The sequence below is a fragment of the Augochlora pura genome, chromosome 9, assembly GCF_028453695.1.
Source record: "Augochlora pura isolate Apur16 chromosome 9, APUR_v2.2.1, whole genome shotgun sequence".
Taxonomy (NCBI): domain Eukaryota; kingdom Metazoa; phylum Arthropoda; class Insecta; order Hymenoptera; family Halictidae; genus Augochlora; species Augochlora pura.
Genome location: NC_135780.1, coordinates 14051941 through 14075621, shown reverse-complemented (window position 1 = coordinate 14075621; position 23681 = coordinate 14051941). Strand labels below are relative to the sequence as shown.

The 23681-nt window shown below is 45.7% G+C and overlaps 5 protein-coding genes across 7 annotated transcripts in view; 3 read left to right on the top strand and 2 right to left on the bottom strand.

The window, feature by feature from the left end:
* Ush (Zinc finger protein ush) overlaps positions 1-10187 on the top strand; it is a 161379-nt gene extending 151192 nt beyond the window's left edge. For all 3 annotated transcript variants that reach the window (XM_078190454.1, XM_078190451.1, XM_078190455.1), the window contains exons 2-8: positions 5343-5605; positions 5688-6081; positions 6163-6936; positions 7025-7430; positions 7520-7778; positions 7872-8105; positions 8210-10187. In XM_078190454.1, coding sequence (XP_078046580.1) covers positions 5343-5605; positions 5688-6081; positions 6163-6936; positions 7025-7430; positions 7520-7778; positions 7872-8105; positions 8210-8641 — 2762 coding nt within the window. In that variant the 3' untranslated portion in view covers positions 8642-10187. The remainder of the gene's footprint in view (positions 1-5342; positions 5606-5687; positions 6082-6162; positions 6937-7024; positions 7431-7519; positions 7779-7871; positions 8106-8209) is intronic.
* Positions 10188-10266: 79 nt separating this feature from the next.
* Positions 10267-11702, bottom strand: Fs(2)ltopp43 (female sterile (2) ltoPP43). Its single transcript, XM_078190472.1, has 3 exons — positions 11354-11702; positions 11007-11270; positions 10267-10931 (listed from the first exon to the last, which is right to left on the bottom strand). Exons 1-3 carry the CDS (start codon positions 11519-11521, stop codon positions 10473-10475), a joined length of 891 nt encoding a protein of 296 aa, XP_078046598.1. The 5' UTR covers positions 11522-11702; the 3' UTR covers positions 10267-10472.
* A 183-nt stretch (positions 11703-11885) lies between these two features.
* Positions 11886-15067, top strand: LOC144474993 (uncharacterized). The gene is made up of 9 exons (XM_078190460.1): positions 11886-12115; positions 12246-12320; positions 12432-12705; positions 12775-13051; positions 13133-13327; positions 13421-13984; positions 14064-14333; positions 14414-14626; positions 14697-15067. The coding sequence occupies exons 1-9, from the start codon at positions 12085-12087 to the stop codon at positions 14877-14879; spliced, it is 2082 nt and encodes a 693-aa protein (XP_078046586.1). The 5' UTR covers positions 11886-12084; the 3' UTR covers positions 14880-15067.
* Positions 15068-15600: 533 nt separating this feature from the next.
* Positions 15601-21007, top strand: LOC144474989 (neprilysin-2). Its single transcript, XM_078190450.1, has 15 exons — positions 15601-15881; positions 15990-16875; positions 17008-17115; positions 17215-17320; positions 17391-17595; positions 18148-18294; positions 18369-18461; positions 18852-19040; positions 19103-19234; positions 19372-19545; positions 19757-19863; positions 19943-20127; positions 20261-20421; positions 20530-20682; positions 20783-21007. The coding sequence occupies exons 1-15, from the start codon at positions 15693-15695 to the stop codon at positions 21005-21007; spliced, it is 3060 nt and encodes a 1019-aa protein (XP_078046576.1). The 5' UTR covers positions 15601-15692.
* A 201-nt stretch (positions 21008-21208) lies between these two features.
* On the bottom strand, positions 21209-23662 carry L(3)77cdf (phosphatidylserine synthase 1 homolog l(3)77CDf). The gene is made up of 5 exons (XM_078190462.1): positions 23208-23662; positions 22309-23133; positions 21969-22191; positions 21777-21852; positions 21209-21348 (listed from the first exon to the last, which is right to left on the bottom strand). The coding sequence occupies exons 1-5, from the start codon at positions 23462-23464 to the stop codon at positions 21293-21295; spliced, it is 1437 nt and encodes a 478-aa protein (XP_078046588.1). The 5' UTR covers positions 23465-23662; the 3' UTR covers positions 21209-21292.
* Positions 23663-23681: the final 19 nt, after the last annotated feature.

Here is a 23681-nt window from a genome sequence, read left to right as displayed (position 1 = left end):
CGATCCGATCGACGTCCGCTTTGCGTGGACGTGGATCGACTTAACCCATAGATCGATCGGTTCACCGTGCGAGCATGATGTAACCCGCGTGACACGTTCAATCCGGCGTGGGTCACCCACCACTGAGTCACGCTGCTATTTATAATTTCTCGCGTTGGCGACGCGATTCGAACGCGATTAATTGCGGAAGACGCGACAATTCCTTTCGAGAACGATCACGATTCCTGCTCTTTTCGGTGCTCCCGAGATCTCCGATCCTAGGTGATCGGCGAATCTTCCCGTCGTTCGATCGAGTGCTCGTCGGATCTCGGTACTCGAGCATGAAGAAACAATTGGCTCACGATCCCTTGCTCCGACGGAACTTCTAATCGACAAAAGTGGCTAATTCTGAAGAAATTTGCAGCAACGTTTCCGATAAACAGCATGAATGATCCTGCTCCGTGAATGACGTGGAACAGAGGATTCCTGGTCATAGATCGGAGGCAGCGCGACGCGACGCGACGCGACGCAACGCATCGCCGTCACTACACGTATGACGGCCACGTATAGCCGGCATGCGTGTTGATACGCAGATAGAGACGAAGGTGGACGTAGTAAGAGCTTTGCATGAATAATGTGCTCCACGACGTGATCTGAACTTCTCGGAAGGGATGGACGAACGTGGACGGTCTGTACAAGATTCTCCCTTCGTCTCCTCTCCTCGCTCCTCTCTCTCTCTCTTTCTCTCTCTCTCTCTCCCATTCTTTCTCTCGCACACTCAGACATTCGCTCGCTCGCTCGCTCGCTCTCTCCCTTCCCTTCGCCCCCACCGACCGACCAAGAGAACGACGCGGAGAGCAGGTCCGGAATAAAGGCAGATCGCAGATATCGTATCGATCGGCTAGATTTGCGTTTTAATGAGGTGTGCCTGCGCGATGCCCGCTGAATCTTGAAGAGTTAAGTGTAACGGGACGAATTGAATTGATCGATTGCATCGACGTTTAATTGAATCGGGACATGAACGAACGACGTTCGGTAAATTGTGGGCAATGTGTACTACATCGCGCTATGCGCGTCACTCAAGCGCATTCTTCGACCGCTTCTCCACGGTCTCTCGAGCGACTACCCGAGTGTACCCTCCGATGAACCTTCGAGCGAAACTAAGCGGACTTGGACTTCTTGCACTCGCGCATATGTACTTCGTTGCGAGACATTCCTTGCGCGAAAGGAATTTGGCCGTGGTCGTTTAGAGATCCAACGTGGTAACGACGGTCCCGACAACTTCCAACATCGCCCATCGATCCGAGACAACGATTTCGCTTCTTCCATCGAAGGTCCCCGTCGATCCTGGTACCCGCAGAAATGCAGGGTACGGGCCCGGGGCCCGGGGCCCGTTCTGCGCCAGTGGCACGAACTCGGCTGCTTCCTGCGGCCATCATCCGGGCGCGTAGCGATCAGAAGCCGAGTGGTGTACACCGGTGGCAGGAAAACGAGCCCAACGGTAGCAGCTTCATCGGCGCTATGCAAATAGGATCCTGATCGTGACGCGAGTAGGCAAACACGCGACGTACAGGTAACAGGCAGGCAAACGGGCAGGCTAAGGCAGAGCTGGTGAGGTCTGAGTGAGACCTCTCCGGTGTTGCTGCTCCTCTTCTTCTTCTTCTTCTTCTTCTTCTTCCACCTCCTCTTCTTCTTCTTCTTCTTCCACCTCCTCTTCTTCTTCTTCTTCTCCTTCTTCTCCTCCTGTCGCTGCTGTTGCTGCTTCTTCTTCTTCTTCTTCTGCTCGTTCCTCCGCGTCGTCTTCTGCCTCGGAGCAGAGTCGTATTATGGTAGTGTGCGCCCTCTTTTCACGGGGCCACGACCCATGCCAGAGATGCATGCCACTCGTACCGATGCATCCATGAACACTTTGCTTTTCTCTTTCTGTCGCCCCGGCTGCTCTTTGTCTCGCCACGCCTCCGCCCTCCTCGTCGCTCTTCCGCCGGCAGCCCCTCGGTCTTTTTCCCTCTGCTCTACACGCTGCATCGTGGAGATATGCTAATGCAGCCGTCCCGATCGTGACACTGCGGCTGCTAAGTGAGAGCTCAAGTCGCAACCTTCTCATCGGCTCCTACGCCGCGCGAGAGCTCGGCTTCCTCGTGCTCGTGCTCCCGCTCTCGGTCCTGCTCCCGCTCCCGCTCCCGCTGCCTTCTGCTCCCGCTTCTGCTCCCGGTTCGGCGATCTCTCGCTCTCGGCCGGTGTTCCCCGCCACTCGACTTCGAACGCGCCCTGGAATCTTTTCTTGACGGTTGACGGCACTCGCCCTTCCCCGCCGAACGCCGACCGCCGACCGCCGACCGCCCTCGGCCCTCGGCCCTCGTCGGCGAACCTCGCAGGGGACATGTTTGGACAGTGGTTTGACACTGATGGGGCCCGATAGATCGACCGAGGTGAAAATACCGAAGATACCGACTCCAGGAATGTCGCGATCGATCTAGCCAGATAGTCACGGGGTGTAGAATTCGTCCGCGGAGACGGTACCACGATTCACCGGAGGCTGAGCGGTTACACGCGTTCGCTGCACGCCGCGCAAGTACTTTTACCTCGTAATTATTCTCGTCACGCTAAAAGAAATTATTCTCTCGGTCCCGCAATTCTTGCCGAAAATATCGAACGATTACGGTAGCGCGGCTCGTTAGCGAGACCTTCGATCTATACGGTCCGACTGGCAGCCTTTTATTGTCGCAGGCAGCGTCGCGTCGGAGCGTTCTTAATTGCGCGTGCATGCAAGCTTTCCCGATCGGGAGAGGGCTGCACCTTACTCGCCTACAACCACCTACAACCGCCACCAACCACCTCCGGGTTCCGAGGGTGTAATATATCTCGAAAAGAAGAGGGGGCAGGGGGAAACACGGCCGCCATTAACATATCCACCGGCTGATAAGCCTTTCTCAGAACCGATACCGCGCCCGTGTACACCTTCGGCCCCGCTTTATGCGAGAAACGAACAGCTGCGACCACGTGAGAAACGGGCTTCGGAAGCATCGCTCTTTCGCCACTTACGGCTTCGTTTCGCTTTGTCGCCGAGCTTGTTCCGGTTGTTTCCCGGCCGAATTCCCGAATCGCTTTGTAATAAAGATAACCCGTTCGAACCTCCGCGAGCCTTCCGTTGGCCACGCTACCATCCGACAGCCGTGCCTCGCGTCGGACTACCTTCTACCTTCGTACCAGCGAGAGACCGATGGAGAATTGTTTTCTAGAGATTTGTCTGGATTATTCCTCGGCAATCGACGAAATCGAGCCTCTCTTCGGGTGTTATAATTTCGGTCGTTTCGCCGGCAATTATCGCCGCTTAGAGGGAGCCGATACGGGGAGGGAGCTCGGACGTATCCCAGGTAGCCCGTGGTGTACGCGCGTGCAATTAAGAATGCTCGGAGGGTTCTCGTACCTACGGAGCAACGAGCAAACGAAGAAATAGAAGACGAAGGAGAGATAGTATTAGGAAAGCGAGAACGTCGGAGGTGAAAAAGAAAGGCCACGCCGAGGACGGAGACAAGAGGAGGATGAGAGGCACGAGGATGCGGTGGCCGGGCCGAGGCCCGGTGCCGATCCATCGATGACCGCTTATTTACAGAGAGGTAGAAGGAACACGACTGAGCTGCTGATGCGAGCACAGGATAGCTCGGAAGTGCGCTGCAACCCTTTGCCCAATCTGCTTCGGCATCTCGCCTCCTCCTCCTCCTCCTCCTCCTCCTCCTTCGTCCTCCTCATCGCGCTGTCCACCGCTGGTTCCTGATCGGATAGACTCTGTCTACCTCGTCGAACCTCGCCCAAGGAGGCAATTAAAGCATCCGGGTAATTCGACGGACGATACGCGTGTCGTCTCGATTTCGAGGACAACCCACCTGGATGGCTCGTCTCGTGTTATATCCCCGATATCCGGCGGTGTCTCCCCCGGTGTCTTTCGCCGTCGCGGGGATATCCTCGGGATCGGAAACACGGCGGACTCGATACTGCTCGAGGAGGTGTCGAGATGCTGTTACACCTCCTGGCAACAGGATATTTTCGAACCAAGAGATTCGTCGATAGCACGCGACTCGAGACCCCGGTCTATCCACCGGCCGTGCGATACTCGGTGCACAACATAGCTTTAGCCCGCAACCGGTCGTGTTACCGCCGCTTTTCCCTTGTTAGCGCGATTTGCGCGACCCTGTCGAGCACCGGAGTGCCAGGTTCTATTGGCCGGCGAGCCGGTGACGTCCTGAAGGCGGAGACAAAGAACGGTGTTATTGGAAGGGTGGAGATAAGAGGGCAAGCCAAGTTGGCGGTTGCGCCAATCGGGGCCAAGGCGAAACAGCTACCGCTGCTCCCGAACGTCTCGCTGCTACCTTCGAGTTTACCCTCGTTACAACGGAGCATGATTCCGAAATACGAAATATAGATCTACGATAAGAAGAAACGAGACGATCTTGCACAATAACCATTAAAAAGCTGGCAGCGCCGTTCGATTTTCCTCTCGAAATACGTTTTCCTTAACTCACGTGTCTCGCGTACGAGATTGTTTGCATTCTCGGCTTAGCAGTGTCGCGATATACTCAAAGACCCGGTACCTCGACCGAATTCGACACCGACCGAGGATCCGCTTTAAAACCCCCAGACGGCTGGCACTCGTTCGCGCCTCGGCGCCGAGAGCAGATGAGCGAAGATAAGACAGCGGGAAATGGACGATGGGATCCCTTCGGCTATCTAGCGGTAGGATCTATCCGACGGATAAGATAAAGATCGGTCGGTCGTGTTTTGTGACCAGCTCTGGGAAAGACCGTTCCGTAACACGGAAGAGACGGGCCAATAAGCCGCGCAACCCTGCCGTCTTCCTTCCGAGGCTTTTAGCCGAGATTTCGATGCGAGGGCAGCCGACTTGGGCGTCGAGCCGACGCGACGCGACGCGACGCGACGCGACGCTCTCGGCCGAATGCTACGGAGTGGGGACCCTGTCGAGGCGTGCGAAGGGTGCGGAACGAGTGGGGTGGTCCTGGTAGGGGGATAGATAGATGAATAGAGAGAGATAGGTGGGTGGCAAGCAAGGGCAGGGAGAAGGGGACAGAGAGTACGCAAAGGCTGGCGTGGCGAGCGACCATTAGGGAGCCGAACGGCCATAGGGACGCATCGCCGATCGTGCGTGCCAGCTTTTTCCTCCTCGTACCGTGCTTTCTTCCGGCCGGCCCGACTTCCGGTTCGGAGCCGCGCGTAACCACGTGAGTCCGTTATGGTCGTTTCGCGAGAGTCGTTGGACAGTCGATGGGGATCGGCTAGGAAATGTAGGATGCTTTCGAGTTCGTACGATAGGTGGTTCGCAGGACGCTAATTCTGTTTGCTGTTTTCAGGGGAGGACGAGGAATGGAGCGACTCGGAGAGGACACCGTCGGTGAGCAGCGGCGTGGAGGGTGGAGGATCGGCAGTTTCCAGCCCGGTCGCGCCGGTCGTCGAGGAAGAATCGAGCCTTCCACCTCCGCCGAGACTGAACCACCCTTCCTCGGTCTCGGTCTCGATCGCGAATTCGACCGCCGCCGACGATATCAGACTGAGGCTCAGCGTGCTCTCTGAAGACGCTCGAAAGCGGCTGGCTAGTCTTACCGAAGATATCGAGGTGAGCAACGAATCCTAGCCACCTATGGGTGGCGGCGAACCGAGCGACGTTCATTGTCCCATCGCTTTCGTTGGTTCGACAGGTTACCAGAAGCCTGAGAGATCGACATGCTACCTCGAAGCCGAATCAGACCCGGGAGTCGAGTCCCAAAGACGCGGACGAGGAGGCGATGGTCGTGGTCAAGGAGGAGGACTGTCAACCGAGGTCCGCGTCGTCCTCGTCGTCCTCGATCCGGCGGAGAGACTCCGTTTGCCGGAGGGACTCGGAGGACTCCTCGAGACGATCGAACGCGGACGATCCGCCTTCGGAGAAGAAGCTGAAGCTCGACGACGAAGGAACACCAAGACTGAGACTAAATGCTAGTCTGGCGACGGATCCCGCCCTTCGACCCGCCGCCGTTGCCGCGCTCACCGTCAAACCGGAGAATACCTCGCCGCCAAACCCCGTCCCACCTTTACCTGCCGGCTTGCAAAACGGTAATTGCGACACCCGTTCGGTCCGATCCTAAGCACTCTTTCAGAACCTTCGACTAACGTCGACTGACGAACGTGTTTCAGCAATCGCCTCGGGTCGGCTGTACGTGCTGCCAACGGACGGCAAAGAGACGATCACGGTGGAGCCAGCCAGGCCAGCACCCCTGATCTGTCCACCCTGCGGCATCCGCTTCAGTTCGGCTAGCACCCTCGAAGCTCATCGCACCTACTACTGCGCGCATCGTCCTCGCCTCGAGGAGGAGGCGACGAACGACGAGGACGAGGAGAAGTCGAGCAAGTTCGAGGTCAGGAAGGCGTACGCGTGCCCGCACTGCTCGTACAGCGCCGACAAGAAAGTCTCTCTGAACAGACACATGAGGATGCACGCGGCCTCGCCGGCGCCGTCCACGGTACAACCAGCCCCCCCGACCGTGGCCGTTGCCGCCGCCGCCGCAGCCGCCGCTGCTGCCGTCGCCGCTGCGGCAGCGGCTGCCGTCGCGCCGACGGCCGGCGCCGCGACCACCGCGAACGGCTCGTTGAACGAAGAAGCGGAGAGATACTGTAGAAACTGCGACATCAAATTCAGCTCGCTCAAGACTTACAGAGCCCACAAGACCCACTATTGCAGCACCAGGCACGTGGTGAAGGATACGCCGCCGGCTAGCGCAGCATCCTCGTCGGTGAAGGCGTCGCCGCCGACGAGCGCGAGTCCTGGGGACTCTCCGCCGCCGCAGCCCTGCCTAGCACTGCCCACCAACCCCATCCTTATCGTACCGTACTCGCTTTTCCGGGGAGCTAGTGTGCTGGCTGCGCCGACCCTGCCTGCTCCCGACACTGCTTGCTTCCTCCTGCCAAATGGTTCGTTCCGCTCGGAATAGTCTCGTTCAATTCCCACGCGAGTTCGTCCGTTTAGACGGTGGCGTATAATCGCCTGTGTTACTCGCAGGTCACCTGCAGCCAATGACGAGAGGCCTCGCCGCGACAGCACCCAACACCGTGGTAGAGCCTCCGCCGGTTCTTAGAGCGGCGAACAAGCCGACAACGCCGGCATCGGTTGTAGCGTCGTCCACGTCGCCGCCTGGCTCGGTTCCCCTAGACCTGAGCGTCCGGAAATCGCCGGCGCACCAGGACGAGAAGGAGAACAGGGTATCGCCAGCACCCTCCTCGTTGCCTCCGCCACCGGGCAGCCCGAGATCCAGAGGAAGCGGCAGTCCCAGAGCAAGATCGATCGCTTCCACTCCGACAACGGTTGGCACTGTCCCACCACCCCCACCGACAGAGCTGGCTCTGAGATTAGCGGAGCTACCTCCGCCCACTGTTCCTGGAGTCCTTGTCAAACAAGGTGTCTCGAGGTGAGCGCGTCCGACGATGCTTCGCCAACATAGAAAGTTAGGAACGCCCCAACTAATTCAGATTGTATGCTCGCGTAACTAATTGACAGGTGTAAGGAGTGCAACATCGTTTTCTGCCGTCACGAGAACTTTGTCGCACACAAGAAGCACTACTGCCAAGCAAGGGAGACAACGGTTAGTAACAGTCCACCTCCGCCAGGCACCCCTTCGCCCCCCTTGGTACAACTAATATGCGCAGCCTGCGGCATTAAGTTCGCCTCCATGGACAACCTAGTGGCCCATCAGGCGTTCTACTGTCCAAAGAGGCCGGAACCGCAGGAACACCATTCGAGATGCACCAAATGCAAGGTCGATACTCTATTCTCCGATTCGATCTTTGGATCGAATCAAAGTCGCGTGAATTCTCTTTCTAACCGATTCTCAATCGTTATGTTTCTATAGGCTGTCATCGAGCCTGGATCCACCCACGCGTGTAACAGTGGAACAACTGGGGGTTGGAGATGTCCTGTCTGCGGCGCGGTGAGCCCCACGGCGGGGGCTGCACAACGTCACATGGACGCGCATCAGGGTGTGAAGGCTTTCAGGTGCACAATTTGTCGTTACAAGGGTAACACGTTGCGCGGCATGAGAACGCATATAAAAATGCACTTTGAGAAACGGGGAACCGACCTGCAGGTAAGAAGAGACCTTTGCTATCGAGTTGCCACCTGGCCAAGAGGTGTCTCGAAGATGGTGGATCATTCTTCGATAATCGAATAACAAACGTATCACCTTGTTAGGAGGAGAACTACATAACGTGCGTACTGGACGACGAGACGGTCCTGCCGACTCCAGAACCGGCTCCAGCTACAACACCAGAAGATATTCCCGCGGAAGTGCAGGTCAACGGCAAGACGGAGATACGGAAGAGTAGTCCTCAGCCTCCGCCACCTCCACCTCCTCCAACGGTGACGAACAAGGTGAAGCAGGAACGAGAGGACACGCCACCGCCAGAGGAGAGCTTGGATCCCAACAAGAGCGGGCCAAGATACTGTCGATCGTGCGACATCAGCTTCAACTATCTGAGCACGTTCATAGCGCACAAGAAGTTTTACTGTTCGAGCCACGCCGGCGAGGCGAGCAACAACAACAACAATAACAACAACAACAACAACTCGAGCAGCCACGCCACGCCACCGCCGAGTGGCAGGACTGAAGCATCTGTACTTTAAGGACTTTCGTGATCCAAGGCGTTCGTGGGAAGACTTCTCTGACGGGATGTTAATTGTTGCCAGTTTATATAATAGAATTATCGACTATTCGTTTTAGTTGACTACCGATGTGTGAGTTCTGTTGATCCAGGGAATTGTTTGTACTTATAAGTTGATTCATCCGACGTGTACATACGTGTGCGTGAACAGAAGGCTGGACAAGGACGAGCGAAACCCTTGACAGCCATCCGTCAGACGGTCGTGGTAGCGTTTTTTCTTGTTTTTTTTTTTGGTAGTACGCTTTGGAACGAGAACAAGCAATCGGAAAAGATGTTCGAAGTATACCAAAGCGAAGCTACCAAATTAGATACACATGCGTGCGAATCCGAATAGTTGGTTTTGAACGCGCTACGACCGACTGTTACGAAGGTGTGCAATCTCATGATTCTTCAATAATCTCATAGCTCTAACTAATTAATCGACATACCTAGGGAATTATGGATAATAAGAGATGAATGTAAAATGTTGTACAGTAGATGAGTAGAGTATTACAGGAACGATAGCAATTATCCCGAATGATACCAATCTCTAGCTTGTGAAAACGCTCGCGTTTTCAAAAGTTGCAATATCACATTTAATATGGATAAAAGAAGCAACTTACTATGTCTGTGAAATCGCACTCATTACACACACCGGAGGGAAGGAGAGTAAGTACGTTGTCGAAATGTATCCATTAGACTGCCATAACGATTTGAGGAATGAAAACTCTGCCGCGGAATTCGGGTATATCGCTGTACAATTGGAGACCTTCAGCCAACGCATTTGCTTTTCTGCAGACACACAATCAAAAAAACGATGCATCGCGTGTACTTACTTGTGACGGACGAAAGCGGACACGACTCGTTGCGAGCGCGTAAATGTAAAAATTAGAATTAAGGCCAGTGTTACACGTATACGCAGCGTACTATTCATATCATATATAAACGAGTTCGTTGATGACATCGGTGTTTCTTCCTCAAGCTAGGATCACGGCGATGTTGAGAAAAGCAAGATAGTCGTCGTCAAGCCACGACGGTATCTCCAAAAATCTCAGTTACATGTAAAATTGTTTCTCGTATTTCGTACAACTATCGTAGCCAGATAAATGCGTATACCGTTCGCGGATACTTTTATAAAAGTAACTGTTATGTTGTTCAACCAGTCCCCTGTATTCTCGCCGATCGCTGTCTAAAGGAACGCGGGACTCACGATATTCCAATTAAAAATAAATACAAATGATTTGATAACGCATCACGAAGAACCTACATCCTTTCATTCAGCGTGTGTACATGTCTATTTGATACTTCCAAATCGATTTGTTATACACTATGATGTCTAGTGTATCACGATACGCCATACGTCGTCGATGAACAAATGAAGCACGATGCTTTTTCTAAGTACCAATACACACCTTCCTCTGTCTCACACCGACGACCAGGTTTACTTTTGTTAATTTTTGTTTTAATAGTCGAATTTTTACACGCCAGATCTACCTACCTACATATACGAATACATATAGAATAAATATATAGACGTAAATAAAAATTTTTAGACCTTTGTGACCCTTACCTCTACAAGATAGGAGAAATAATTTCGAAACGAACAAGTTCTATTTGATGATGAACTTTAATTGCCAAACAAAAATTAAATTATTAAACCTTTACAAAAATAACTCTGAAGAGTAGTCATACTGAAGTCACAGCTTTACTGTTTCTGCTTACATAGTAAAAACGACTTATATACATTTAATCTACACCGTATTTCGTATCTTTCTAATGTAAATTGTATTAAGATCTAATCAAGGAATTTATCTTTAATTGCTATCAGTATCGGAACGAAGCTCATCCATTGATCCAAAATATGCAGGACTGCTGACGCTAGTACTAGAACCATCCTCGTCTAATTGTTCCTTTACTTTTGCTTTGTACCTAGCGTATTTGTAGCCATAAGCATCTACATCAGCCTCGTCGACTGCATAAACAAAGTCAGAATCATTGGATGCATCAGAATCATTGTTCAATTTCATATCCATCATGGCCTCTCTCATATCGTTTTCATTGATCGATGTTACAGAATGATCAGAATCAGGATAATCGTTCCTCCAGTTTGACTCAGAGTTAGAATCCTCTGACTCGCACTCTGCCTCAGGATAATGATCCCTATAATTATCAAACACTAGTTCCTCATCGAATGGAAGTACAGATATAAATCGATCCATGTATACACTATTCTCAGTCAGTCCATAGTATAAATCGTATACATAATTTTCCTCCTATGGTACATTATTAATATCAGATAATAATCAGAATTAGAATAATGAAATTTGAATAGATAGATTAACACTCACCTCCTCTGTATGTTCTTCACTTTCAATGCCACACGAAATTGAATCTTCTACATCTATCACTGTCATTTCGTTGTTTTCACTGTCATTAAGTGTAACACTATCCAAAGATCGCATACAATTAATTACTTTGTAACGATTCTCCGCCGACGCTTGTTTCATCATTTCTCGGGATTTATTCAATATATCTACTGAATGTTGCTTAAAAGATGCTTCCAGCTCGTCTTTACCAACAGATTGAATCAAGTGTTTGACAGCTGTGCTTTCCTATTTAAAACATATTGAAATACGAAATTTGTATAGTTTCAAATAAATCATGAGAATGTTAACGAATTATTTCGAAGAATTACCTGATTGTTAACAGTTCCAGCGAACGTAACCACTGTGGTCAGCGGTTCGCTAATCGCCGATTCTTCGGCTTCTTCATTTATTGAAATTTTTCTTCGTTTACACGCAATTAACAATGCACTTAATGGCTCGTCATCGAGCCTGCGTTTTACACGCAAGACAGCTGTCATTTTACCAATTTTCTCAGACTTTTTATTAAAAGAAAATACTTGACACGTTTTCACTCTGCGACGCACAAAACTCCACGAAACCAACGAAGCTACAGAATGTGCATGCAGCGCATACACCAATTCAATTCAAACGTACATCAAACGTTTCTATCCCCTCCATTATTCTATGCATCCAATCTGCAGTGAAGCCTGCCTCGGATCGAATTGTCTGCCAATCAGAACAAAGTAATTTTTAAACCTACTCTCGCTAACGGGTCGAGCTGCGGTCCGAAGGTGCGCAGGAGTAAGACCCATCATACATAGGTGTCCTATTTGATTAACTATCCAGACGATGGCGCTGCGATGCAACTTGTGCCAGACTTAGGTTAGAATCGTTCTGAGCAGTCGACATATGTTGTATCGATTATCATTCGCTGGTCTGGTCAGCAACAACGCTGCCAGGGTGTAGAGATTCTCGGTATGTTTCCGACTCGAAATTTCTTCGTTTTCTTCCCGTTGAACGACTCGTGAGAGGCCCGATCGTTGATTTTGTTTAAAATGAGTCGCTAAGATCATCAAATAACATGGCGCAATCGATTTTCGACGCTCTAACAGGTAATACTTCTCTATCGTAGAAATAGGTGGGGTTAACCAACAAGTAGCCTACATATTTATCTTTCTTTTCGAGAGAGATTTAAGATTGCTCTCGAACCGCTCAACTCTGTCATTTTCTTATGTTTCGCAGGCGTGTCGCTGGACAGTCCTTCTGTACAATCATTGTTAGAGTCCCAGACTCTAATAACTGAGATGGAGCAGTCAGGTAGATTTTTTTTTAACGAGCTTTGATAACCTATTAACGAACGATTCATTACCTCATCGAAGTTTTTCTACCGTGAATTCGTTATGAAATTTTATTGTTCTTTTTGTCCAGCAATCGATCAGGATGAAGAAGATATTTTTCAGTGTGGAAAATGCAAAAGTCAGTTTACATCCTTACACATGTTTGTATTGCACAAAAGGACTCATCAGAAGACACAGGAGGAAACCATAGATTTGAGCCAGTTTTTGGTAAATGATGAAAATCAGACGGTACATCCGGAAAACAATAATCAAGATTCATCGCAATACAATCCGCAAGAAACATTTGTTCAAAATGATCAACTCAGTGAGCCAATTATACTCGAAGAATCAGACATGCTTTTTAGGTTAGCCACTAATGACTTGTCAAATTATTGTAAAATCAAATTACACAATATAACTTTCATCATTTGCAGCATGGACCAAGAGGGTGCTAGCTACTTTACAACAGACTCCACATTTAGTGTTCCAATTATATTGAGTTCGGAAAGTTTGGATACTTTTGCAAACTCTACTATTCCAACAGACAATGAGCCTATGAAAGATGATTCAAACGAAGTACCTCAAGTTCTAGCGAGCGATATCACTCAGGAGCAAACTGCTAATGCTTTAGAGACAGTCAACTTGTCAGTAACTAGTGAAACTCCATTGTCAGAATTGGAAACTTCTAATAATCCGATGCAAAATTTAAAAGTATGTACTACAGCAAATTCACCAGATGTTTTAACGCCGAACAGTCATTTGTTTACTTTGCATTAAAACATCTCATTACAGTACAAGTGTAGTTATTGTGACAAGCAGTTTGCAAAAAAATTTTATTGGCAACAACACGAGCGTTCTCACACGGGGGAAAAACCATATCAGTGCGTAGTATGTGGACGTGCGTTTGCACAAAAATCCAACGTGAAGAAGCACATGTCATCCCATAAAGTGTGGCCTGGCACTGCTATACACTCCCTACCCCCTGAGGTATTGTCAACATGGTAGCCAAATTTTTACAATCTACACATTATACTCGTATCTTTTTTTTTCTTTCTTACATTAGTCTGTAACTATTGTTAGGCACCACCAGACGGAAGCATAGATCGTACCTATCACTGTCAGTTTTGTAAAGAAATATTCGATTCGTACAAAGCTCTAAAGGGCCACCTTATAGTCTCTCATTTAACACTGAAAGTGTACAAATGCGTGCAGAGTAGTTGTAGCATGATGTTTTCCGAATTGGAAGATTTTCTGGAGCATACGCGTAGTCATAAGAGATCAGAGTATCGTTGCCACATCTGCGCCGAAGTGTTCAACACTCTGTCTGATCTTGGGCTCCACCAGTATGCCCACTCCGTCCAAAAGCAGAAGACGACAGAAAAGTATTACTGCTGCTCTGTCTGCAAGTCTTCATTCTCGAATCTGGAGGCTCTGCAGCATCACACGGAAACAACAACGCACGATTATGCCTGTTTACAATGCGGTAAAAGTTTCTTGATTGAACGATTTCTGCGGCGTCACCTGAAAACGCACGCCTCGTCCGCAGGGTTTACCTGTGAGGATTGCGGGAAGGCCTTTAAAACTGAGCAATACTTAGCCAATCATAAGTTAATACATAGCGAGGAGACACCGTTTTTGTGTCCAGTAAGTCATTGAATTCTAACGACTAGCATAGTAAAATTGAGTGCGTTAATAAAAATAATTTCTAAATTTTTCTAAACAGCATTGTCCAGCCAGATTCAAACGAAAGGATCGTCTGGGTCGTCACATGCTGATCCATGATCTCACCAAAAGGTTAAAATGCCCGTTCAGAGGGTACTTAGGTTGTATGAGCGAGTTCTCGCGACCCGACAAATTGAAGCGTCACTTGTTGACGCACAGCAATATCAAAAGATTTAGTTGTAGTCACTGTAATCGCAATTTCCATCGGGCCCAGGCTCTAAAGCATCACGAGATGAACAAGCATAGTTTGAAATGCGAAATTTGTTCGCACGTGAGTGTCTCATTCGAAGACGAGTCCGGACGCAAAGGAAGAAACAAAGTATGTCCATTGAATCATGATTTCATTTGCAGGCATTTAAAACTAAAGAGCAGCTACTGACTCATCATTGCGATCAATCGAGTGAATCCAAGAAGCACACAAGTTCACAGTTACCTAAAAAAGCTTCTGGATCATTCAAGCCAAGGAAACCTACTCCAAAGAGACAAACATCCTCAAAGACTGCTATCGGACTCGCTGACAAAGAGAAATTTGAGAAATTTAAGGCTGACGATATACAAAGAAAAGTAATGGAACTTGCATGCTGATCAAATAATCTCGAAAACTTGCTTCACTGATTTCTTCATGTGTTTTCAGATTAGCTCCGAAACGCTAAAGTCCGAAGACTACAAAGATGAAGCATGTACCAAAAAAATAGAGAGTAATTCTGTATCGAAAGATATCGGTTCGGTGATCGAGGCATATATGAGATCTGATGCAGCGGACAATGAAATCAAACGCAACATTGATACATATTCGGTACAACAGATAGGCGAATAGAGTTTTTAAATATATTTTTTAATTGTATTTAAATTATAACAATAGTCTAGAGTGTAGATAACTCGTCATAGTACGTGCAATGGGATCATTGGCAAACTGCAAGTTGCATTTTATAATAGCATATAATATTTTGTAGTTTACATATCTGTGATAATTGTATTATAAAATATATTAATATAAGTAACTTATATCTATCTTAAGTATTTTTAATGTAGCCTTCCTTAGGTCGTTTGGAATTTATTTATTTATTGATATAAACAGTGTGTGGCCCATAAAACAGGTCATCTAAACAACTTGCTTGCTTGTAATAATAGAAAAAAAAAACTATCAGGCAAAAGTTGTTTAATGTTGACGGTCACGTGATATGATATCAATACTGTTTTTTGTTGGTGGAATTATAGTGGTGGAGTATGGTTGGTCTTCGTATTATAGATATGATATTATGTGATTTCATGATGTTGCAAGGAAACAAGTTATTCCAGTGGCCTGTTTTAGGTGTCTGCATTGAATTTTAATTCACGCATCGTGCCTAGAAACCGCGGGAGTTTCACAATACTTTTTTTCAATCCGGCACACTTCCTTATACGATACAAAACAAGGGTGATATCTTACTTATGGTATCCTAATTGCAAGATTACTGCGAAAGGAAGTGGTTTGTTGAACCGCTATCGCCACCTCCTTTGCTAACTTCTGTTAGTCTCTATACGATAGTTCTGTGCATTTGAACTACCAGTTCCGCTTTTATCGTACCCATGAATACAGCAAATTCGTTTAAATAAATAAAAAGAAACGTGATCAAATTTAATCGAAGACATGCCATCGCGAGGATTCTACGAAATCGCTAACAAAGAGGAAGGCAAAGCAGCGCAACGAGATCAGTCTTACAGAAGTTGCGTCCTAACGTTGGTAATATTTTTCTTCCTCTGCATCATACTCGTTCTCGCTACTCTACCTTGGAAAAGGATTCATGGTGGCGATGAAACAAATTCAAACTCCGCAAAGGTAAGCATTAAAATGTATCAATCGCATAAGTTTATGCTAATAGAATTCAATTGTTTTTAACGGATGATTTAAATTAGTTAATTTACAATAAAATGAATTACACGATAGGCCTATCACCGTTACATGCATCGCACAACGGAATCAACAACTACGGCTAAAACATTAAACCATTATGCGACCAATTCTACTGTTTCGGATGAAGCAACTAAAGCTGATACAATTGCTTCAAAAGCCACCACAACTGTGATAAGTGTTACAAGCGGCACTGATGAATCGCTTATTACTGAAACAGTTGAAAGTGCAACAAGCACTGCATCTTCAATAGCAAGTACCGAGATAGAAAGTAATAACGAAATATTGGAATCATCGATAACTACTATTGGATTAGTAACTAATAATGAAGAAACGTCAATACCATCAGTAGCTACTACTGAAAGCGAAACTGATAACGAAGGAACAATATCCTCGGTAACTAATAATAAGGAAACGACAACGTTTTCAACAACTATCACTGAATCAGTCGCCGAAAATGAAGGCACGTCAACATCATCATCTAGTACTATCGGATTAATAACTAATAACGAGACATCGTCGACTGTCGAGATTTCTACTTTACAATTCTCTTCAACTACGTCGGAGGCAATTCTCACTACAACCCTTGTGGACAGTATTGCCACATCTTCAACCGGAAGCGAGGAAGAAACTACTGTTTTAAGTACAACCAACGATGTTGAAACTACAACCATCAGTTCAACATTAAATACAGTAACAAATACTGTTCGGACAATTCCTCCCAACCATGAAAGCGATAGAAACAAACGAAACGCGTGTATGCTAGGCGAATGCAAGAACCTAGCTAGCAAAATGCTGTTTTACATGAATCACACGGTCGATCCATGCGACGACTTTTACGAGTACGCTTGCGGCGGCTTCGAAGCGAATCCTCACATTGTGGAGTACGATTTAGAGAGCGTTGCTTACAACCGCATACTGAGTATATATTTTTTTACATAATTCAAATTAAAAAATGTTTTTTTTTAAATTGTTGTTCTCAGGATCTGCCGTAACAGTGGTCCAGTTTAAAGTTGAATTTTTCTAGCTTATTCATGCTTTGTGTTCTAATTAGGAAAAGTGCGAGAAGAGAACCGCGATGGTAAATCGTCCCTGTTCAGCAATTATTACGACAGTTGCATGCACTACGAGACGCTGACCTTGGAGGAGAAGATGGACACGGGTACGTGAAGGGTATCCGATCACTCATTAAATTCTAACTTGAATATTAATTTAATTGTATAATAATGAATAGTACAACATCTGTTTCGTTTGTATACAGCGGAAAAAGCGTTGGCCAGTGTTGGAACGTTTTACACTACCGACAACTTCGATAAGGACGACGCGAACTTCACCAAACTGGTGGCTGAGATATTATTACATAACAGGTGTGAGAATCGGACAGCAATGCCTGTAGAAAAATATCGCATTATATATTCTTTTTCTTGTCCTATCAAGCGCGTTATTGTTCGACGTGACCCCGGAACTTGAGGAGCATAATACGAAACATCTGACCATAAAGATAAGTCCTCCGAAGTACAAGAGTCCCTTCGAGGTGGAGAAAAGCAAGGATGATCCTTGCTACGGGACTCAGTATGAGCGGGACCAGAAGACTGTTAATCTGACTAAACTGTACCAAACATACGAAACGTGCATAAAACGGGTACGTATACTACTGATTGGTAGCCATCGGATTAAAGTCTAATCTGTGACCGAGAACGTTCATTGAGCATCCGTCGTTTTATTAGGCAATTCATCGCTTATATTTAACCCTAGCTACTTGTTATCTGCTTTATTAAATCTAGATCTACAAAATCAAAAATTTCAAAACTGAACGTAACAAAATCAAGTTAATCCAATGGCCCACCCATCTCTGTTTATACGTAGAAGTACTAAAATCAGACAGATTCGAAAAGCACCGAAAGAAAGCTTCGAAATATCTTTCTAATTTGTAGTTTATAGAAATTCGACCTAGATCTGCGCGGACGTACAAGTACGAACGCAAATACTGTCTATATTATAATACACGTGCACACGCAGGCAACACAGAGAGATATATGTATATATAGTACAGGTTTGATTTTTCAATGTTTTCGGAATCGCTACCGCTATGGGAAGTATAATATATTAATCGAGTGTCGGACAATATTAAGTCGCAACTAACGCGAACCTGGAGCACTTAACATTGTCCGTTTGTCTCTCTTATTTTCGACAGAACAATACCAAGTTTCTAAATTCCGTCAAGATCGCCTTGTCGGCACTCGGAGCGTTCAAAAAATTGAACAATGCGAGTAAAATCTCCGAATACGTGGAGAAGACGGTCAACACCATCGATACCGAAATCGTGCACAAATTCCTCGAGGTGGGTCGATCATTTTCGCGGGCTAATCTCGAAAGAATGGCTCAGCAACAAAATGAACACGAAATCTTTTTCAGAATTTCCCATCCAAGAATCGAATTCGAGAGGCGTATCTATCCAAAAAGTATCACACTGTATCGATCTACGAGCTGCAATCAAAGTGGAAAATCGTAAGACAAGTTGGCTCTAATTAACACCTTACCCACCGGCTTTTTACAAGTTTATAATTCGTTTTGACAGCAGTAACGAACCGCTGGTAACGTAATCTACGAACTTTACGATTGTTAAGCTCAAACAGTTATCGAGACACTTTATCGGTAGGCTTCTGGCAGGTAAAATATTAAACCTAAACAAAACCAACATTAGAACTACTAAAATTAATTTAAATTCTTTACTTTACGTTACCGTTATTATTCGAGAATTATAGTGTTCAGTAGTTGCTCGAGACGGTCTCCCGCTTCATCGAAGATGAGGCGTGTATTTTGAGCGGTAGATTAAATTTCGTTAAATTACGTATATATATATATATATATATATATATATACATTATTTATATGTAGATAGACTGCTTAAAGCTGTTCGCCCTGCTAACGAGAAAGGACAACATTTTACTAGACGTGCGCGTGCAGGTTTACTTTTACGATGCTCTGACCAAAGGATTGAATGATCTTTATCAATTTAGCTTACAAAAACCGATGGAACTGAACAATGCCTTGTTAGGACTGTATGCGCAAGCGATTTACCAACAGGTATAACACAATCGTGGAATTAATTCGGTATCCTTAAACTATAAGCGGTCGCTTTGTTGCAGTTGATTGTACCGAAACACGCGGATCCGAAAGACTATTGTCTTCGGGTTGCTGCCAATCTTCTGGTCCCCGAAGCTTCCAGTTTATACATTTCCACATTCTCGAAAGACGAACTCGTGCACATGACTGACACCGTAAGAGTTTTCCTGCATGCACCAACAATAAGATTGTTCGAAACAGGGATATTCAATCGCATGATGGATGTCCCTGTAGAACGCTCCCGATTTCAAGACTTAATAGACTAATATTCAGTACCGTATCAAATCAACAGGTACAGGTTTTATTCAACCAACTAAAGGAGACGCTGGAAATAAATATAAACGAATCATTGTGGATCTCCGAGGCAGACCGCCAAAGTTTGGTCGCTAAGATACACAAACTGACAGTTGTCACACCTAATATTTCTTACTTCGATCACACCAACGATTCGACGAAACCGGACGAGGTAATCAAGAGAAACAGAAGCACGTTTTCGTCTTGGTTCGCCTCCGGGGCAACAGGCGACGGCAGGCTGTTTTGTGGGCTCTAAGTGGGCGTGTTTTCGTTGCTCTCAATTTCAACGGAACCCGGAGCATTGCTCCACGAAACAATCCGTGCTTAAGTCTGGCGTCTAGCTCGAATCTCGTAGACTTAATAAAACAGCGACTTGTTTGCAGGTGCTTCTATCGGGTAACTACTTGAACGACTCCATCACCTTGATGAAAAGATATCGGGAGTGGATGTACGATCAACTGTTGCATGAGGCGGGAAGTCCTGAACAGATGTAAGTTTCACAAATGTAAGCTACATGCATAGAAAAGCATTCTAGGGATTCATCTTACATTCTGAGATTTAATACACAGTTGGACATATTACACGACTCCGTTCCAATCTAAAGGGCTTGCGATTTACGAGCTGCAACTTGTCGTGATACCGTTCGGTGCAATCGACTGGTCCGTCAAGTACAACGATTCGTTACTCTACGTTAAACTGGCGACAATAGGCAATACGATAGCGCACCAGATAGCTCGTTATTTCGACGCAAACGGTAATTATGATACATATGAGTATAGATAACGCCGCTAAAATATCCTAAATCCATAACGGAGGATCTAGAGGAACTGTGAAGGGTTTCATAGTCTAACTGTCCAACGAAACTGTGACGACTGTCTTTGCCACAGGTATACACTATCAGTCTGTATCGCAGGACGACGCTCCGGTATTTTACAGCAGAGTTGCGAACTCGAGCTTCGAGAATTACATAGATTGCCATAAGAATAAGCTTTATGGGAACCCTTTGAGTATGACGTTGCCATCTACCGAACAGGACGTGTCTTACACGGTGAGAACCGCATGCATCTTCCTTCTATAGAATTCTCGCTATTGGAAAAATATCCTTTCGAGACTAATGAAATGCGTTTCCCTTTATTCCCCCGGTATACTGTATCAGATCCCGCAATTGACGCTAAACGAACGGTTGTCAGAGACGATGGGACTCAGATTAACCTATGACACTTTGAATCGTTTGAGATCTCGTGAGGAAGTTCATCTTCCCTGGTTTGACCTCGAATTGGATCAGCTATTCTATCTCACATATGCTCAGGTACTCTTATTACAAATCATGGCATTTACGATTTATATCTACAATTATCAAGACGTTCACCATTAGACAAATCTGTTTTCCGTTTATCTATCGGTTGCAGATGCACTGTTCGAAACTGCCACTTACATCATCATATATAACATTGTACGAGGATGAAAAGTTGCCAAGTCGCATAAGCATCTTTGTATCCGCGACTACCAATCAACTCCTAGGCAGGGCTTGGAGTTGTCGGGAGGGCTCGGGGATAACTCCAAGCTTCAGCTGTGAGGTGTTCCCGTACCTTCAAGCTAGCGAAGATATCTCGGAAGATGAGCCAATGGCGTAGCAACTTATTACGTGTTTTTTTTTGTCCTTTCTCAAACTTTATGTATATAAGGAAGCCTGATATATTAAGTGGTAACAACATTTGTTTTCTTGTTCTTTTTTCGGAAACATTCACACAGGCAAACAGACACAATATGCAAATAGCAGACGAGCTCATACATCCATCAGTAGTCTACGAGGTTTTATAGATACTCTTCCATATGTTCTTTTTTCTTATAATGCGACTAGAATGTTCGCGAGTGTGGACACTTCACCCTAAGTCGTTCGTTTCGTGCTGCGAACTTGTTCACAATTGCTTCCTTTTTGATACATCCACAGGCTTTGCAGAAAGAACCATACCCCCTAGAACACAGATTATAGTTTCTGAGAATGTACATTGCAATTAGCGTTTGTTAGACCAATGATGAACTGAGCTGTGACCATATTATGTATTTTTCTTTTCAGTAGTATAAATACACTAAAAGGTACCTTTGTGCATGCACTTGCATTTACACGGACATTTTATGATTACCCTTACTATACGACCATCTTCGTAAAATATTGCTACTTTTGTCAATGTTGAGGACACAAAGCAGAAACATCCATGACACAATTCCTTCTGCTTTGATACCGTTCGCGTCAACGATTACGTAATAGACTTCAGAATATTTGGGTGACACTCTTGTTTTATATTTAGTAGTTGTTAATTATAAATCAATAGCTCAGTACACTATCGGCTTAGCATGAAATGTTATGCACACTTCAAGACTGTGGTAGATATCAACACATACCAGTGCTATGAATTACGTCCACATGGTTGTTGTCTAGCTGGGTAACCGACTGTTTTGTAGTAGCTTTCTTTTCAGTCTGGAATAAACGAGAGCCATGCAAAAGGCATAAAGAACACAAGTTATCATACAGTTAGTTACAACATAAATGATGCTGCCACTCTGAAAGAGAAACAAGGAAAGCAGAACACATACCTCAAAGTATTGATGCCAAAGAACACAGCCATAGACACATAGAACAGAGACTAGAGATTGGCAAAGTAGCCATAATAGTATGTTTAATGCTTGAGTGCGCTCAAATAAAGAGGCACCATGCCGTATACACAGTAATGCTTCTGTAACCATAATTGCACCATACACCCAACACTGGGTTCCTACTCTACTGCATGTTGGATCGGTTACATACATGTAGTATTGCCTACAATTTACATAATAACATTCAAAATAATGCACAATCCAATAAAGTTCTATGTAATTCCTGTTTTACTTATATCTGCATACTTGATACTAACTCTGTGAAATGACTCTTGCCTACCTAACTGATGGTGCAACAATAATTCCAACTAGTACCAATCTTGCCACAACAAAAGGATGAGAGGGAGGGAACTCATATACATGCTTTAAAAAGAATGTATTGAGTTCCGACACCTGCCAAAAAATAACCAACTGACAGAGAGCAACAAATCTCATGTATGTACAAGTTGGATCTAGCCATCTAACAGCAGTCCAGCTGCCAGGAGTAAACTGTAACATGGCTCTCTTCAACTTTCCAGTGGTGCTCTCGATGTCTCTAATGCTTACCCACTTGTACTCACGCATTTCCAAGAGGGAACATATCTTTAATCCTACCCAGATACCCAAACCATTACAGACTAGAACATCAAGTATAAAAGCATCCCACCAACATTCCACAAAGTTTGGTAACAAGTGGGCAAATGCTATCTCTGTCACTTCCCACATAACACTGATGGCCCATAAAATACCAAGGTGTCTAATCAATATAGCTTTAAATGTCCAGCCCAAGAAATGAGCCACCGCAAAAATGTCTAAGTGATTCCAAATCTTTTCTAATGTAATGTCTGAACAATTAACTCCATATTCTTTGTCCATGTCAATATGAAACGATGCCAAGGCAGGATCTATCCATACAAAAATATTTCTAACGGTATCATAATCTTGGAACAATAAAAACAGCAGTCCCATCAGATACAGTACACTACAACCAAATACAAGTTTCCAAATTACTGGATGAGGCCTTGTAAATGGTCCATTTGGAAATGTAAGTATTGATATGATAAGGAAGAAAAATATAATGCAAAGTATGCCAGCCCAAATATTATCCTCGACATTGGTAGTGTTCCTGGATTAAACAATGATCAATATTTAAATCTTAATTTACATAACAGAAATGAGTGAAATTGAATATTCAATTACCTAGTGAATGCTGAATATATGACTGCGCCAATCGCGATCAGGAGCAGCGTAATGCTGTGTGGTTTGTAAAAAAATTCGATAGAAATGTCTTCGACCGGCCTCTCATTGATATCTGGAAAACTATCCGTCCCATGTCGTAATTTATGCCCTTCGATATTGTCCGCACTATTTCTCCGGCCTTTCTTAACCTTCTTCTCATCACTTTTGACAAGCCTCTCCAACAGGCTATCACTCGCAGACTCTTGTTTAGTTAACATGCTCGCGAAATAGTCAGCCAGCAGTATTAAGCTGTCAGTTTTCAAATTCGTATCCTAATCATTTCACGCGTTATCTCACCACGTTTTCATCTCGCGATATTTATGTACTTAATTATTTGGTTATCAAACACGCCAGAGAGGAAATTGCGGCGTTTTTGAGAACCACTTTCCAATATGCATGTATGCATGTACAATGTGCAATGTGCAATGTCATTAC